The 16,426-nt window shown below is 39.5% G+C and overlaps 1 protein-coding gene across 1 annotated transcript; it reads right to left on the minus strand.

Annotated features, from left to right (window-relative positions):
* Positions 1 to 471: 471 nt before the first annotated feature.
* CHDH (choline dehydrogenase) lies at positions 472 to 13,055 on the minus strand. Its single transcript, XM_027886205.1, has 8 exons — positions 12,837 to 13,055; positions 7,853 to 8,661; positions 7,286 to 7,437; positions 4,428 to 4,557; positions 3,635 to 3,769; positions 2,332 to 2,474; positions 1,359 to 1,461; positions 472 to 1,041 (listed from the first exon to the last, which is right to left on the minus strand). The coding sequence occupies exons 2-8, from the start codon at positions 8,604 to 8,606 to the stop codon at positions 623 to 625; spliced, it is 1,836 nt and encodes a 611-aa protein (XP_027742006.1). The 5' UTR covers positions 8,607 to 8,661; positions 12,837 to 13,055; the 3' UTR covers positions 472 to 622.
* Between the last annotated feature and the right edge of the window lie 3,371 nt (positions 13,056 to 16,426).

The raw sequence follows: 16,426 nt of genomic DNA on the forward strand, positions 1-16,426 counted from the left end.
ATTTTGAATAATATTTCATTTTAAAGGTAGTATGGCTGTAATTGTTTAAATAAAATTTGAGTGATAGCAAGGCACCATTCACAATATTTGTTGAGAAATATCTTTTGCAAACAATTACCTTGGAGCTAAGACCAGTAACTTTAAGGATGTTTCTGTAAATAACAAGGCAGACCATAAGGATTTTCAAAATAGTACACATTAATATCTTCCCTTCCTCATGCAATTGCACTCTATTTCTGGCTCGTGTGCACATCTGACTTAGAAACAGCTTCTCTTTAACCAAAAGTTTGATTTTACCACAGGAGGTCTTATTTAACTTGACTTGTGATTCTTGGAGTGTCCTGCACAGGGCCAAAAGTTGGATTCAGTGGTCCTGATGGGTTCTTTCCAACTTAGCATATTCTATGATTCTGTAATTTTAAAATAAGCAACTTAAGCCAGCTCATTAAAAACAAAAAGAAGCAAGTAGTTTAATTAAAAAAAAAAGTTCAAATTAATAGTTATTTTATTAGGATATGTTGTTTTGTGGGATATTTTTCACGTTGGCATGTTCAATATGAGATACCCACATTGCTGATCAAAGCCAAAGTAGCAAAAGATGTGAAAGTTTGAGAATATTTGTTTATCTCTGTGATTCCAAGGTTTTAGGCTTATATACAGGAACATTTTTCTCCTGAAGTGATGGGAGGCCCTTAATTATATCTGCAGCTTTTTCTGCTATCATGATGGTTGGGGCATTCAGATTTCCACTGACAACACTGGGCATTATTGAAGCATCGACTACTCTCAGGTTTTCAACGCCAATGACTTTTGTGTGGGGATCAACTACAGCAGTGCTGTCTGAAGGCTGACCCATTTTGCAGGTGCTGGAAGGATGATAAGCACTATCAGCCTTCTGCCTTATGAAAGCATCTATTTCTTTGTCAGACTGAACATGGCTTCCCGGTTGAATTTCAGGCCCACAGAAGTTTTCCAAAGCTTTCTGAGCAAAGATCTCTCTGGTCAACTTGACACACTGGCGGAATTCCCAAATATCTTGTTCTGTGCAGAGAGAAAATAAGAAAACTGTAAGTAGATCTTCAATTTAGCAATACATACAGAATGCATAACAGCAAAAATAGCATAGAAGACAAAAGGCTGGAAGGAATTCTGACTGCATCCCCTCCAAAGAATTCTTTCTAGTTTATAGGGTGCTTTGGGCAACGACCTCTTTCAATACTAGTTGACTTTTATAAATGAGAAATCAGTAATAATGTACCAACCAACGTTTCTGAAATGGTGCTGAGTAGACAGAAAAATCTGTCACCAAAACAGGCAGGAAGTAAGTTGACATCAGAGCAAGGAGAGGCTGCATTTACCTGTTGACAGGTAGTTGGGCTCAATGATAGGATGGTCATTTGGGTTTGTACTCTTCAGCTTCAGCCAGCCCACACTTGTGCTCCTCAGGGGTCCCACATGGACCTGTAACAACAGTGCTGTACTCATGACACAATCCCACCAGATGTGGTTCTAAATTCAGTATGATGGTTGGGGTTTTTTTTGTTTGTTTGTTTTGTGCGGTTTTGGGTTTTTTTGCAAGTTAGACAGACTTTACAAATTCAGCAAACATAAATGTTAAACAGAGATAATGGAAAATACCATTGAACACTTTCCCTTTTTACATAAATTTTTTGTAAGGGTATTCCATAAGGGAAAGGAAATACCAACTCACAGCTGTTCTTTTGATTTAAAATACAGTCATTCCGATTTAGTAGTAGCAGAGCATTCTAATACAATCAGCAGTTGGACCAAATTACTACCATCCCTGAAGAAAAGAGAGTGGCAACGAGAAACATATATATTCAGTGACAGTTCCCCAGCATTAGCACAGACTTGAATCAAGATCATACTCTAGAATGGGGCTTGGATTTATGTCAATGAATAAATGTGTGGTCTTATAAATTTTCACTTAAACCTTTGTCTAAACTGCAGTGGAACGGATTTAGTGGAACTTGATTTAGTTTTCAGCAGCACCTACCACAATGTTACCCCAGCCAATAGTATTATGGCACTTCAGCAGTGCAAATCCTTCACCAGCAATTCAATACTTGCTGAGATAAAAAGATAAAAAGTATCATAATTTTGATATGAGATAAAAAGTAACATAATTTTGGTAGCAATATAAAATGACAAGCTTGTGGTCTTTAACCCAATGTAGGAGGTTAAGGCAACTCTTTCATATGATACTGTACAAAGTATTTTTCAGTATACAGTCAAATTACCAATATTAATAATGGAGTGTAAGCCTCCTTGCTAATACAAGACATGACTGGAACATATTCTTCAACTCACCTGGTAAGCTTCCATCTTGGAAGCCACCCGACCATGATCAATCACCTGAGAAGGAAGAAAGTGGAACTGAATGTCGGGGTGAGGAACCCCTGGTCCACTTCGGATAAAACCACCAGATTCTAAGTGGGCAGTGGCTCCCGCACCTAGAGAGTGTAAATGAGAGAGAAGATGCCATTAAAAGACCTCAGAAGACCAACAAATCCACTTCTTTTTAACCCTTAGTAACACTACTGTGAATAATTTATAGATTCAGCATCAATTGCAAGGAACATGAATCCATTATGAACAGCTTGTAATTTAAGCAATGTGCATCACTTTCATCTGCTTTTTAATGGCTAGATAAATGTAAATACGCATAACTTAGGAAATCCTGCTTATTTGAGAGTGGGATGTTACCGTTCTCTCACCAACTGACAGGTCCAGGGTCCAACTCCAGAAGCAGATTTGGTCCCAGGACCCACAGGTGTGGAGGGAACCGACTGCAGCACCCTGATATTCCTGTCCTGCACACTCCCTGAGGTGCAGCACAGTTATCCCATCAGTCACATGTAATAGGCAGAGATATCCACAGTCCCTACCCTGAAGGGAAAGATGAAAAGCTCACAATATGCCCCATATAATGTTATTTCCACATCTGTTCAATACTCTAAGTTAGCTGTCAGTATTTACTTGCGTGGTAAAAAGCCACATATATCCAGCCTAAGCTGTCAAATACTAATAGAATAATTCAGCAAATGGGGAAGACCTCAACTTTGACCAAACTGTTTTATTGATATCAAGGACTGTATTTACAGATTCTTTTTAAGGTACAACCTACACCTGAGTTACTGTAAAATGCACTGTCATTTTAGCAAAAGTCGGTTTGGATTTACTTGCAGGCCTAAAGGATTCTGATCAGAACAACAAACAAATTCTTTGGGACAATTATGCAGAAAACTTAGTTCAGTTCAACAATATATTTTTATTAACATTGCATGGATTTCAAGTAGAATATTTTCTTCATTTTTTTAACAATAACTTTTTCAGTAGCACTGATTTTTAAATGTAGAATTTTTCTTCAAATGAGATATAGAAATGTGAAAAATGGTGTATAATAACCTCCTCGTTACCTAAGATATTATTGCATTAAAATATTCTGATTTAGAAGAATATAGTTCAAGTCCATTTGCAAGTTCCAGTTATTTTCCAGAGCGTTAAAAAAAAATTTACACATCAAGGCTCCCAGATTATGAAATCCATGGATGAAAGGCTGTAATAATTCTAAATCAATCAAGGGTAGAATGATTGCATACTTTTTTCATACCTGTAAATTTCCAAAGCCATTCCAGACCAATCCTTATCATGTTAAGTGGCTTTTGTGCACTATATAGAGTAATAGGCTTGGTGCACTTTTGCTGGACATACACTTCTAAATGATCTTGAAGGTTCTGGCCTACTCCTGGAGGGAGAAGAAAAGATGGGGGGGAAGTTATTTCATACAGAACTGTTACAAACCATGTTTGCTACCAAAAAACAACATAAATGGGAACTAAACTAACCTCTTACAAGGGCAGTGGTGACTAAGACCAAGACCATGAGTTATATCAGCCAAAATTTTGCTCATGTCAGAATAAGGTTTTACATAAACATAGCATAACTAGAATGAAAATAGAAAGTTAAGACAGTACTAACTTTTTTAGTTTTAAGGACATGCCTTTAGTTTTAAGGACTTTGCATGAGTTCATGTTATTCTTTCTATATTTGAGTATTTGTGACAGTGGGAGTTTATACAATCTGTTGTAGATCAAAACTCATTCAAAGTTCTTAATAAGTGTGCTGCTTAACCTTAAAGTATGCACTCAGAAAAGCATTTTTACTATCAAATGTAGTGAAGAAAGTGTAGGAGTTTGTAGGAGTTTGTTGTTCAGTTCTAAAATCAGTGCATGTTTCCAGTGATTTGTATAAAATCAATGCATCTTTCCATTGATTTGTAACAAACACATTTCAGTCCACACAATCTGACATAAAGAAAACTGAGTTTCATGATTCATTTTATTTAACGGTCATTGAATTGCATCTGTCAGAACGTGAAAGGTTAAAACAAATAAAGAAATTACCAGGAAGATGGCAAACAACAGGGATCCCCAGTTTTTTTAGATCATCTGCATTTCCAATTCCAGACAACATAAGCAGCTGTGGAGAATTTATGGCACCTCCACTTAAAATAACTTCCTTATTGGCAAAAACCTAAAAGGAAATGAGCACAAAAGCCCTAAGATTATTAAGCCTGAGCTGACTGAAAGAAACGTCAAGAGCTTCTGTTTGGATATGCTGTTCTGATCCAGATTAGACACCCTTCCCTCACATTTTCCTCATCCTAAATGTGTTCCTGTCTTGCCAGAAGTTTCCGCAGAGAGAAATAATCAAGCTTTCACTTTGATCATTTCTGTATTTATTCCCATCTTTACAATCCATTCAAATTGGATGGCACATAAACATTCAGCTCAGTCAGTACCACGGCTGCAAATAAACTGCTGTCCTACTTGCTAGGAAAAAAGTACCTATGACACTCGGATCAGGCAGTTAAGCTTCTCTTCCATTTTCAATAACCATTTGTAAATTAAAACTGAAACTCCTAAGGGTGATCTTGAAGGGAGACATGCTAGCTCAGAAATTTTCAAGAGCTTATTTTCTTCATTTAACCAAGACTAATGTTCGGTTTCTTAGCTTGTTGTAGTTCTCAGAAGCCTCTCAATCACTACACTACTGAGAAAACTGTCTGCAGGCATATCTCTTAATTCTGTTTTGCTGACATACTTTTTGTCAGACAGTTTGGTCTGAGCCCTGAGCTGGCCATGATATAGCTGCTAAACTTCCTCTGCCTTTCACTCAGTTTTCTGTGCTGTTTAGTTCTTTTCCTAGAACCTTCTCTGCGACTATATGTTCAAAATATCCCTTTCTGTTCCAGGGAGATGGCTCATGGACACACACACGTGTTCCATCCTCCCTGGTCACATGAATGTTGCCTGTTGAAATACAAGATATCTGTTGTATAGACACTGAGTTAGGGATTACAAACTGAATAGTGACTCTTGGAGATAAGAAAAAAAATTCAATGTTCACCTGTTCTTTAGAAAGAACAACTACACCACAGAAGAACCATTCAAATGATGCTTGTTCACTCTAAACTCACTGCAAAGTCAGCACTGCAGTTATCTGCAGCCTATATAGTCTTTCATGGGGTTTAAAGTTAAGATGCTAAGAGAAAAACTGACTTTGATACATTTTTGTATGGCTTATTTAGTTTATGATACATTGAAACATTTTTATCCTTTAAAATATTATTTTCTGCTTGATTCTGAACTTAAAAAGTCAAGGAATGTTCAGTCTACCTTCCATACTTTTGTCAGAGAGCTTACTGGAATCCTGGAACTTCTCTAGGACCTCATCCTCTAGTGAAGTAATAAGTGACTGGCTGGTGAATAGGTTTTGAATCATGCGTGAATCAGGTTTTGGTGATCTTCTGACGTAAAAGAGATCCTATCTAAAATGGATTGTAAAACCAGAAACTCTTTAATGGAATCAAGTGTTTCATCTTGATGTTCATAATGCAATAAGATTATTAGCTTTTCCATCCTAACAGGTATAAAATTTTCTAGAAAGTGAAAGAGTAGAAATCCTGCAATTGTGATGCTGGGGGTGAGGGGAAAGAAGGGAAATACTTTGAAGGTGTACTTTGTCTGATATATGCTAAATATATATAATTCTTTCTCTATGTATAATTCATAGATATATTAATATGCATGAAAATTCAGAGCAATTAAAGAATTAAAAAATTTTGCAGTTAAATGTTCTGATATTCAGACAGTCTTTGATCATGTGTAATTAGTTTTCCAAAGCTTTCTTCAACAAAGTTAATCTTGATAATGGCACAAGAACAGCAATTAGAGACACTGTTTTCACATACATTTAATAGCTCATGAAATCAATTAAATGTTCTGCAACTTTTGTTTTACATTGTTAAAATGATTATCATTACCAAACCACTTAGACAGCAACAGATTCATTCTGTACACTAGAAAAATGAAAGAACGGTTTATTTGTTCTGCATTTTAACTTTTAGCAGGTGTTCAGCCACAGAACACTTGTCTGCTGAGTCTTACAAGACTTACTGAACTCAAACCATTAAAATTTGTACTCTCTCTAGGATATTATCATTACACTTTTTTAGTTGTTATGTCTAAGTATCTCAGGTTATTAGCATGCAAACCCCTTTAGGAGTTACACACCCCATAGCCAGCTGTTAAGGGAAGTGAGGATGTTTTAGCTCTTACAAAGTCAGTGGATTTGAAAGAGGCATAAAATGAACTGTTTCTCCACAGAGTTAAGTTGTAATGACAATTCGAGCTTCCTTCCACACAATCACATGTTCAGTGGAAGCTGGAAAGAGGCTGAAAAATACTCATTCCACAACCAACCATAAGGCAAGTTTCATCTTTATGTTTCATCATTACTATCCCACGTTTCATCCCACTGCTTTCTTGAGACGTAATGGTAAAGTAGAAGTGAAAGACTCGTTATTTATCCCTTGAGCCCTTTAGATTTCAGATGTGGCTTTTACAGATTTTCTTATGCCAGAACATCATTTTAAGAATTGTTTTTCAGAAACATCAGCATTGCAGCACACTAGTCAATATGCTGAGACAGTGCATGATTGCATCATAGGTTCCAATCAGACATCTTACACAACACTCTTGTGTAACATCAAGTCATGACTTGTCCCCTCAGTACTGAGAGATGGAAATATGATGGAGAAGTTAATCTCTAAATCAATACAACTGAAATTTCACCCACTGTGAAACAACTGACAAGGAATCCTATAGTGGTGCCACTTTATTAAAAGTTTGTTTTTTTTTTTTTTTAATTAACTTTGCTTTGACTCATACCTTTCAACTGGAAAATAAAAATCTCTTACCTTTTTCGTTTGCCCATTTTTCACATACTCAACACCAATGCATTTTGTTCCTTGAAACAAGATTTTTGTTACAAGTGTCTTCTCTGCAACTGACAAATTTGGGCGTGATATGGCTGGGCGAAGATAAGCACTAGCTGTGCTCCATCTCTGACCTACAATGTATATTTACATTAAACATCAAAATAGTCATTCTCAGTATTCTTCAGATTTTGGCCAATAACCACCAGGATGTTTACAGAGGGAAAGCCTTCACAGAGTTTATCAGTTCAAAGCAGATGTGATTTGAAATAATAACTAAAGATTTTATTTTAACAGAACAAATTCCACAGTGGCAGTTTAGCTGTGAATCAAGACTTGCCTGCCAATGCAATTTTCAATGAAATACCCGCTAGACTGATAGAAAGCTGAAATGAGCAGGGTGTAAACACAGAGTGCCATAGCTGTGTAGTAATCTGAACACCCAAATGGCATCCAGTGCAGATTATATATTCATATTCCAAAATTACTTCAGAAGTACCACTGATGGCTCAGAAACAGAAATGATCTATGGACCCCATTATGATTTACCTTGATGTACAGTCATGTCCATCCAGCCAAATCCTTCTTGCTGATAGCCATTCATGTCATCTGTGAAGGGATACCCAGCTTGCTGGGTTGCCTCCAGGAATGCTTGATGAAGAGGATGGTTTGTTTTCCCTCTTGACACGTGAAGGGGTCCACTTCCACCTCTGTACTGATTTGGCCCCAGTTCATGTGTCTGTGCCTTCTTAAAATAGGGCAAGCAATGTTCATAGTCCCATCCTGTAGCCCCTTCCCTGCTCCATCTGTTATAATCCTCTGCATGCCCTCGGATGTAAACCATAGCATTGAGGGAGGAGGAGCCACCCCACACTCTCCCTCGGGGCCAGTACATTACTCGGTTGTCCATGTGCTTTTGGGGTGTTGTGTGGTAGTACCAGTTGTATTTCTCATCACAGAGGTTGTATGTTAATGCAGCAGGCATGTGAATCTTCCACATCAGCCTTTTACTGCCTAGAAGGGTATCTTTAGGGCCTGCTTCGAGAAGGAGCACAGTACTGAGAGGGTCTTCTGTCAGTCTGTTGGCTAATACACACCCTGCTGATCCAGCTCCAACAATGATGTAGTTATAGGAGTTTGCCTTTTCAGAGCTAAGTTGAGATGATGCACGTGAAATTTTGAGTTGTTGTTCATTGATGCCCAAAATGTTCTTTAATGTGTGTGCTTTAAAGAGGCTTCCTGTTACTTTGCCCATCTGACTTATGGGACTGCACCACTTAACTCCTTTTATTAAGTACGACATCTTTACTGGTAGTACCAGTTTTGCAGAATTTTCAGCAAAGATCCAGTGTTTTACCCTAGAAAAACAAACAAAAATACTAATTAAGATGTAAGCATTACTACCTCTAGAATGTCAGTAATTTTCAGGTAACACTGGTATACTTCACCCATTCTCACTATCCAGAAACAATGGATAATATTAACAATATCAATAAACCAGAAAACATTTACTCTGAGATTTGCTGCCTTATTATTCTTTTAATGCAGTCTATGCACCAGTCAAATGGTGTACCATTGTATATTGTATGCAGCCTGCTTTTGATTTGCTCCTGGTTCCTGAGATAGATATACGATAGAATTTTCAAGTATTTGCCAAACCTATAAAAGGTGGAAATCTTTGCTTACGTAGTAGTCTCTCTTCATCCACCTCTAATAGGAAAGAATATAAGAAATATATAAGAATATAAATATTTTATGTGATATAAAAGTTTTCAGAAATTAGTTGTGCTGTTAATGTTGATTTTTTTTTACATTCAAGTTTCATAGTTATCCAATATTTTTTAATATAAACCCTATATTTCTTTTTAAATGTCTAGGGTTTTTCACTAAAAAAACCCATGCCTTAATGAATCACTGAAATAATCAGCTTTTTCTTACTGAACAGTGGAACTGAACTCTACTCGTTTTCTTGGATGAAACTCTACAGTGTAAAGTTTGTGAAAGCAAATGTTAAAAGTCTTCCATGTAGAATTATACACAATTTAATCTACAATCTCATGTGCAAAATTATGTTTATTTTTTACTCTCAGGGAAAGGCAGGGAAGAAGCATACATCTGACTCTTCTTAGAAGAACTTGTAATAGGCTGTACAAACCCCAAACTTCTGAAAAATGAACAACCCACCCATGGAGCACAGTCTGCTCTGCAAAGAAAAAAAAAAAGATGCTGGGGATATGTCTGAGCCTGAAGTTCACACAGGTGATTCTCACATGGCTAATTCAAAAGTGAGCCCAGCTGAAGGTGAGGGTGGAATTTGTTTTTTGCAGGTGGCAACTATGAAAGGATTGTCTCTTGTAGAAGGAGGTTTTTCCCTTTCCTGGGATGCAGCAGAGGTGCGTGCAAAGGTAGAGAGGTTTTTACTTGGTTTGTTTGTGATGAAGAGGGTTGTGGTTTTCAAGTACTGATGTTTAACCTGCCAAACTAAAGGGTCACAGGACTTTACTGATTCAGGAACTGCAGATTGATGATGGGGTTTGGTAGAATACAGGCCTGGGTCTGAAAAATATGGGAAAGATACTCTGTCCCTATAATGTGGTTTTTTTCTACTTTTCTGGGAGAAGTAAACACTCAGATTTTGGTCCTACAGAAGGTCAACATATTATATAAACAGGTAGGGCTTACAGACTCTGAAATGAATACTGACTGGTTTCTTTTGGCATTGATAAAGCCATTAAATTTTGCTGTAGCTCCTGACGGGAACACTGGCTGTTAAGCCTGAAATCTACCTAGTCCTGGGCTCAGAGTAGATTCTCCAAAATCCCTGGAATTGAGTTCAGTCAGGGACTGATCCACTCTGGTAGTGCTGGAGGCTGTAGTTCTACAGCTTGCTACAGCATAAATAATGGCTACTGAGCTCTCCAAAAAAGCTCTTTGAAGTGGCACTCCAAAGACAGCAGCGATATGACAGGAATAAGTGTTTGTGTCTTGCCTTGTGCCAGAATCCTAATACTGAAGTCTATAGCCTTCTAAAAGCTGGTTTGTTTAAGAGCCTCTCACAGATACAGGCTTTAAAACTCAAAACTATTCAACGTTTTATTGAAGAGGTTGGTATCGAGGATTGAGACCATCAAGTCCCCAAATCAGAACATGATGATACTTCTCTACAATAATGTATGAAGTATTATGAGCATGCGTGGGTTAATCACAATTCAAGTTCTTCTGTGGCAAATAGTCTTGTGGAATGTGGCAGAACCATAGAAAATGTAATCTTTTTACACTGAGCATCTTTGCACTCAACTTTCTCTTAGTTCCATCTGGCCCTTTTGTTTTGTTTTGTTTTTGCACTGGAGCATTTAGAACCTGTTCAGTGTTCCTAAAAACTGTGTTTCAGCAAGAAAGGTGCTTGCTGGAAAAAATCAAGTCATTATCTTTATGCATAGAATCACTTGAGGTTCTGAAAGGTGCTGAGGAAGCAGGCCCTCTTTACCCAGGGAATTATAGTTTTATGGCAGCTCTATTAAATCTTGTAGTAGATATGTCAAAGTGAAATATGTAAAAATATGAAAGTATACACAGAATGGTTCTACTGGAATGCTCTCTACTTACTACCAACAAAAAGCTGTCTTTTGGGCCTCACTGAATATTATTGCATGTCTATCAGAATTCCCCCAAGTCAGGACCTCTTTATGAACACGTGGTAAGATGTTCCTCAGGAATCAGTGAGCAGACCTGCAGAAATGCACGTGGCAGCAACATAAAATACATTCCCTGTATTGCAGTAGAGCTTCAAAATCTGGAGCTCATTTTAAAAAAGCTTGTATCCACAGATGTTGCTATTCAGCAAGGCCTATAGACGGTGGTCTTACAAGACTGAGGAGAGCAGGAGCACCTGAGCAGGAAAATTCTCTTGCTACAATTTAATAATATACTTAATTGGACACTGGTGAGCTCAAAGTGGGCAGTGGAGTTCTGAAATGAGGTGTTTGGGGCCTTTACTGTAACACATTTCTGAATACACTATCAGGCTGCTGTAATCTGTGAGTACCTACAGTACCTCCTGTTATGACTCCACAGATGTTGATCTGGGGTCACATGTGAAAACAGATTTCTCTAAGGGACAGTGATGCTGTAAAAGGTGAAGAATGTGTTACTTTATTTATTTATTTACTTATTTTTATTTAATTTTTTTTGGGACAAAAAGGAGAGGGGGAAAAAAGAGGCTGCATAGGGCATCTAAGGACTTAAACTGGTTTGTACTCTATAAGAAAGATAATCAAAGGCATTAGGATTCAACCCAGAGACCTTACTCTTAGACTTCTGAAGGACTCACAGTCCACTGCAAAGAGAGGAAGGCAGATATTCTCCATGCATAGGAGGGTATATTGGAAAATGGGTAGAAATAAAATAGTTCTGTAGTGGATGAGGTGCCTAATCTAAAAATGTTAGAGGGCACTGGACATCATTACTGTTAATCAACCAGAACTGTCCTGTTCTTCGATAAAACTGCAAATGAGTGATCAAAAATATGTACCATGACAGAGCACCCACTGTCTGGGCTGAAGGCTGAATTACCAGCCAAGAAGGCTGAATCTAATGTTGATGTTCTTTTTTTAGTAACTGAAGCATTATTTTAAATTTACTCCACCATATTTCCCACATTTATAGTTAGATACAATTTCATGTTTGTTTTTTTTTGTTAGTGTTTTTTGTGGTTTGATTGGTTTTGTGGGTTTTCTGTCGCATTTATTTGTTTCATTTTACATCAAATGGAACAGGACTGATAAAATAACAGCTGAGAGCATTTTTATCTTGCAAAGTGTGAACTCAGTCAGTGCTGTCCTGGCCATAACATTCAAGTGACTTTGAGAGTCAGTGTGTAGATGATTCACAAACTTCTGCTCTTTTAAGTTCTGAAGTGCAGAGGTCAAGAATCAAGCCATTCTGATTTAGTTTAAATGCAGCGTACATGTTTGGATTGAATGGATTAAAACACTAGTTTCAAGGCACAGTTCTTTTTGCTGTATTGATCCACATCCACTCTCCTCTACCCGTGGTCCCTCTGCACAAGCACTGTCCTGGCCCAGCTCTTCTAAACTGATCCTGAAACAAAGAGGGCCACTGTGCCTGAAACTTTACTCCCTGCCCTATTTTGACAGAGCCAAAAAGAGAATATCCTCTCCGTCAGATGTAAAATATGACCCTCTCCCAGAGATGTCCACAGCACGGACAATACACGATGCAGCAGAACAATGAGACCTCGTCAGGACGTTTAACCTTCACGGCACTGCTAAAACCTGTCAGGCCTGACTGTGTAAGGCGCAGGAGGAACAGCTCCTCAGGTAAAAGCAGCACTTACCTCTTGTTGGTTTGTTTTTCCCTGCTGGAGGCTGTGTAACACCGTTTAAATGAATCTGCCGTGGGAATATTTTGGACTAACTTTCACTTCAGTCCCGCTAGGAAGGAAGTTCATTCACTTACAAAAACTTTGTTGCAAGTTTCCTTTCCACGGCTGGGACCGTTCAAGCCCACTTACCTCCCTGCTTCCTCCAGAGAACAAGCGTGTCTGGCCGCTGTGAGCTCCGCCGGGTCCCGCGACCCCGCTCGGGGGGCTCCTGCACCGCAGAGAGCGGGGCCGCCTGAGCAGGAGATCGCGGCTCTGTCCCGCAGGAGGGGGCACCCACAGGACACGGCTCTGTCCCTCCTCGCCGCGGAGGCCGCTCGTGTGTGGGGCTGCCACGGGCGCTGGAGCAGCGGGGCCGAAGCCGCCCACCCTCGGCAGCCACCGCCCAGCTCCGGGGGGGACGGGGGTGGTCCCTGCGAGCGCTGGGGCCGCAGGCGGGGAGGGAGCGGAGCCGGGGGCGGGCGGCGGAGAGGTCCGTGGGGAGGCAGGGCAGGAGCGCGGGTGGGACTTCCCCCCGGAACGCACCCTTTGGCCGCTGCGGAGGATGTGTTAGAGCGGCTTCGTGCTGTTTCGAAAGCGGGCCGAAGTCCGCCGCCTCGCCCATCCCACTGGAGTGCGTGGGCGGCTGGAGCTCCGTGGGCCGGGACACGGCCAGGACAGCTTCGCCCGCGGGACTCCGGCAGTGTCCAGGTCCGCGCTGAGGCGGCCTCCCCAGCTCCTTTCCCGGGAGCGCTCCAACTTTTTCGCTCCGCCCCTAGTGGGGTGGACAAAAGGCTTTTTTTGTTTGGGGTTTTCTGTTGTTGTGTTTGTGTGTTTGTTTGCTTGGAGTTTTTTGTCCCCTTAACAGAATAAAAGTGGTTTTGCTTTTTAAAGCAAACATCTTCGACACTGTTGTCACCTCGGCTGCGAACCCTCTTTCCAACGGGAGCTTTGGGAGCTGCAACGCGGCTTGAGGTGAAGGGGAAACTCCCGGTGGCGATGGGGAGGGCGGGCCCCGCTCCACCGTGTCCGTGTCCATGTCCGTGCCCTGCCCGGCACTGCCGGGGGTGTTTGTAGATGAGCTGTAGGCGAAGTGCTCGAGGGCAGCCTGCTAAAGTTGAGCTGGGCCTTGCAGTTCAAGGCTTTAGGTGCGATCTGTACCTGTGCATTAAAACGTGATGGTGGGGAGAGGATCCCATAAAATTCCTTGAGAAACGGCCAAGGATTGGTATTGTGTGAAGTCAGTGCCACTCCTGGAGGATGAACCCAGCAGTCTTGTTTTTCATTTCAGAATGCTCGTGGTAGAACAAAGTTGATTTAATGAAGACAAGCCAAGATCATTGTGAGAATTTGTACTTTCTCCAGGCATCATCTATGGAAAATAGTCTTTGCTTCAGTATCTTCAATATTTCTTGGAAGTGCTGATTATTTTCCCAAATCCTTCCTTATCGCTTTTGGAATGTATTGAATGGTTAATAATTTTCTTAATTACTTGTTAATGTTTTTGTTCTTCGCTAAATAAGAAAAAAAATAATGGACAGTCTGTGAGCGGTTGGTTATTCATACTCAGGCACCAAACTCTAAACTTCTGAATAATTATTCATTAATGGAAAAGAGTAATTGTTCTCTGTGGAACTATGAGTAAAGTGTAGTTGATATAAGTGATCTTTGTAGTAATTAAGAAAATACACACAGATCATACATTTGCTAAAATTTTAAATATCCATTTAAATTCACAGTCTTTAGAGCTAATTTTGCTGAAGCACGGCAGAAGTTGTACTGAAATTGGTGCTATTGGTGCATATAGACATGATACTGAAGAGGGAAAGATGACTCCAAAAGTGTTTCACGATATCATCTTTGCCTAAATATTGAATAGTATTTAAGACCTACTTCTGAATCTTTCCCTCTGCCATACCCATGGCCTAAAAATGGAAATTTTGAGAATTCTGTACAGTTGAATTTGCATAGTAATGCCATATTTTAATCTGTGGATATGAGATTGAGAAATTTTCTGGGTTTATGCATGATGATGGATTTAGTCTAGTTACGGGTTGGTACTCTGACGTGACCAAATGTACCTTTAGTAGACTAAACAAATTCCTTGCAGATTTGAGCATGCAGGTGTGTAACTAAGAAGCACTGTGCTTCTAAATCAGTTGGAGGTTTAGTAGGCTAGATATTTTTGCCAGATACATTTTCAAGCAGCAGTGCCTGAATTCAAACAGCTGCAGAGAATCCCTGTTGTAACAAACACTTCTGAGTTGCCCCTTCAAAAGCACGATCACTCTGTAAGGTCATAAGGTGCCACCTGCAGGGTGTGTGGTGCCTACCACAAGCACAGCTCCAGCAGAAACCCACTTCATCACTTCTATAGTTATTAACAAGTTGAAACTGAAATCTTTTCAACCTCAGGGGGTTTGTAAAAATACAGACAAAATGAGGAGTGAGTTTTACAACAAGCGGTCTTGGGCTTGAACATTTAATATTGCTTTATGAGTATCAAAGGTAGGAAGTTCTTATTGAAACAGACATAGAAGCAAAGGTAATTATTTGTTGAATTATAGTAAATTGAAAGCAGAGTTTTCTAAGTTGTCCTTCTGTAGTAGCCCAGCAGGAGGCTCTTGCTTCCACTGCAGTGCAATCACCAGAGATGGCCAAAGAACAAAGGGAGAGGGTTTAACAGCTGCTATTGCTTTCAGAGCTCCACTGTAACATTATTTTACTTTTTGAGTGGTTTAAATGGCATTATTATGTTCAGAATGAGATAATCAGTGAACATGACAATGTAAGAAGATACACAGTAGCAATAATTAGGCTTCACTTACCTGCAGCACACCTTGCTTGGAATTTGTAAGATACCCTGTTTTGTTATATTTGACTTAATTATATTGATTTAAAGATAAATATATATGAATGATCTATAATTCTGCTGTTAAGAATATATCATAGTTTTAAAGCCTAGTAAGTGCAATTTGAAATGCAATTAAATATTAAATGTAATTTAACTTAGTAATGACTCTTTCTGTGATGTTTTTGACTTTTTTCTTCCCCTGCATACCCTTCTCCAGGATTTCATTTCACTATAAGATAAATGAAACTAGAATTTCTGTGAGGATAGTGAGGTGATGAGAGCACTGATATTTTTGTAAAGGTAAGCAACACTTTTAGAATTTATTTTCAGTAATGATTAACCATTCTGCATTGCCTTTCAACAGCATTTCTCTTCCATATATGGACATTGGAAATGCTCGTTTCAGTAATTCTGTGTTCATTTTCTCTAGTCTATTAAAATACACATAAGTAAATCCATAAATACCATATATTGATAACTATTATGATAACTGAAGATAGTTTTTACAGACTTGTTTCAAATTCTTTCTCTTCCAGAGCTCCTCACCGTCAATTCTGTTGGAGGATTTGTGTGTTCTCTCCGTGCTGCTCTACTTGTGGCTGTATGTGCTATTGCTGCAGTGGCTCCTCACAGACCAAGGTAAGAGTTCTTACTTTTTCAAATTTCAGTATTCTGTAATTCCTGCTGTCTGACTTTTGCTGCAAGCACCGTTTTAGATAAGATCATGTGAAGAGATCACCTTTCAGGTGCAGACCATGGGACTGGACTAGGGCTGGGCTGCAGGAACTCCCCCGAAATACCCAGTGCAGAAATGTGTTCCTTAAGGGTTTGCTCTGTCACCTCTGCTATTCTCCCACACTCCCTGCTAATGTGAGCACAGCCTTTTTCC

The sequence above is a fragment of the Empidonax traillii genome, unplaced genomic scaffold (assembly GCF_003031625.1).
Source record: "Empidonax traillii isolate 1590-97213 ecotype Southwest subspecies unplaced genomic scaffold, ASM303162v1 scaffold182:size1009393, whole genome shotgun sequence".
NCBI classification, from domain to species: Eukaryota; Metazoa; Chordata; class Aves; order Passeriformes; family Tyrannidae; genus Empidonax; species Empidonax traillii.

Excerpts from the sequence above, each read along its gene's own strand:
- CHDH (XM_027886205.1), bottom strand. The coding sequence starts at position 8,606 with ATGTCGTACTTAATAAAAGGAGTTAAGTGGTGCAGTCCCATAAGTCAG. Across the intron at positions 3,770-4,427 it reads TGTTGTTTGCCATCTTCCTG|GAGTAGGCCAGAACCTTCAA; the intron begins GTAATTTCTTTA and ends TTCTCCCTCCAG. Across the intron at positions 2,475-3,634 it reads ATGGCTTTGGAAATTTACAG|GTGCGGGAGCCACTGCCCAC; the intron begins GTATGAAAAAAG and ends TACACTCTCTAG.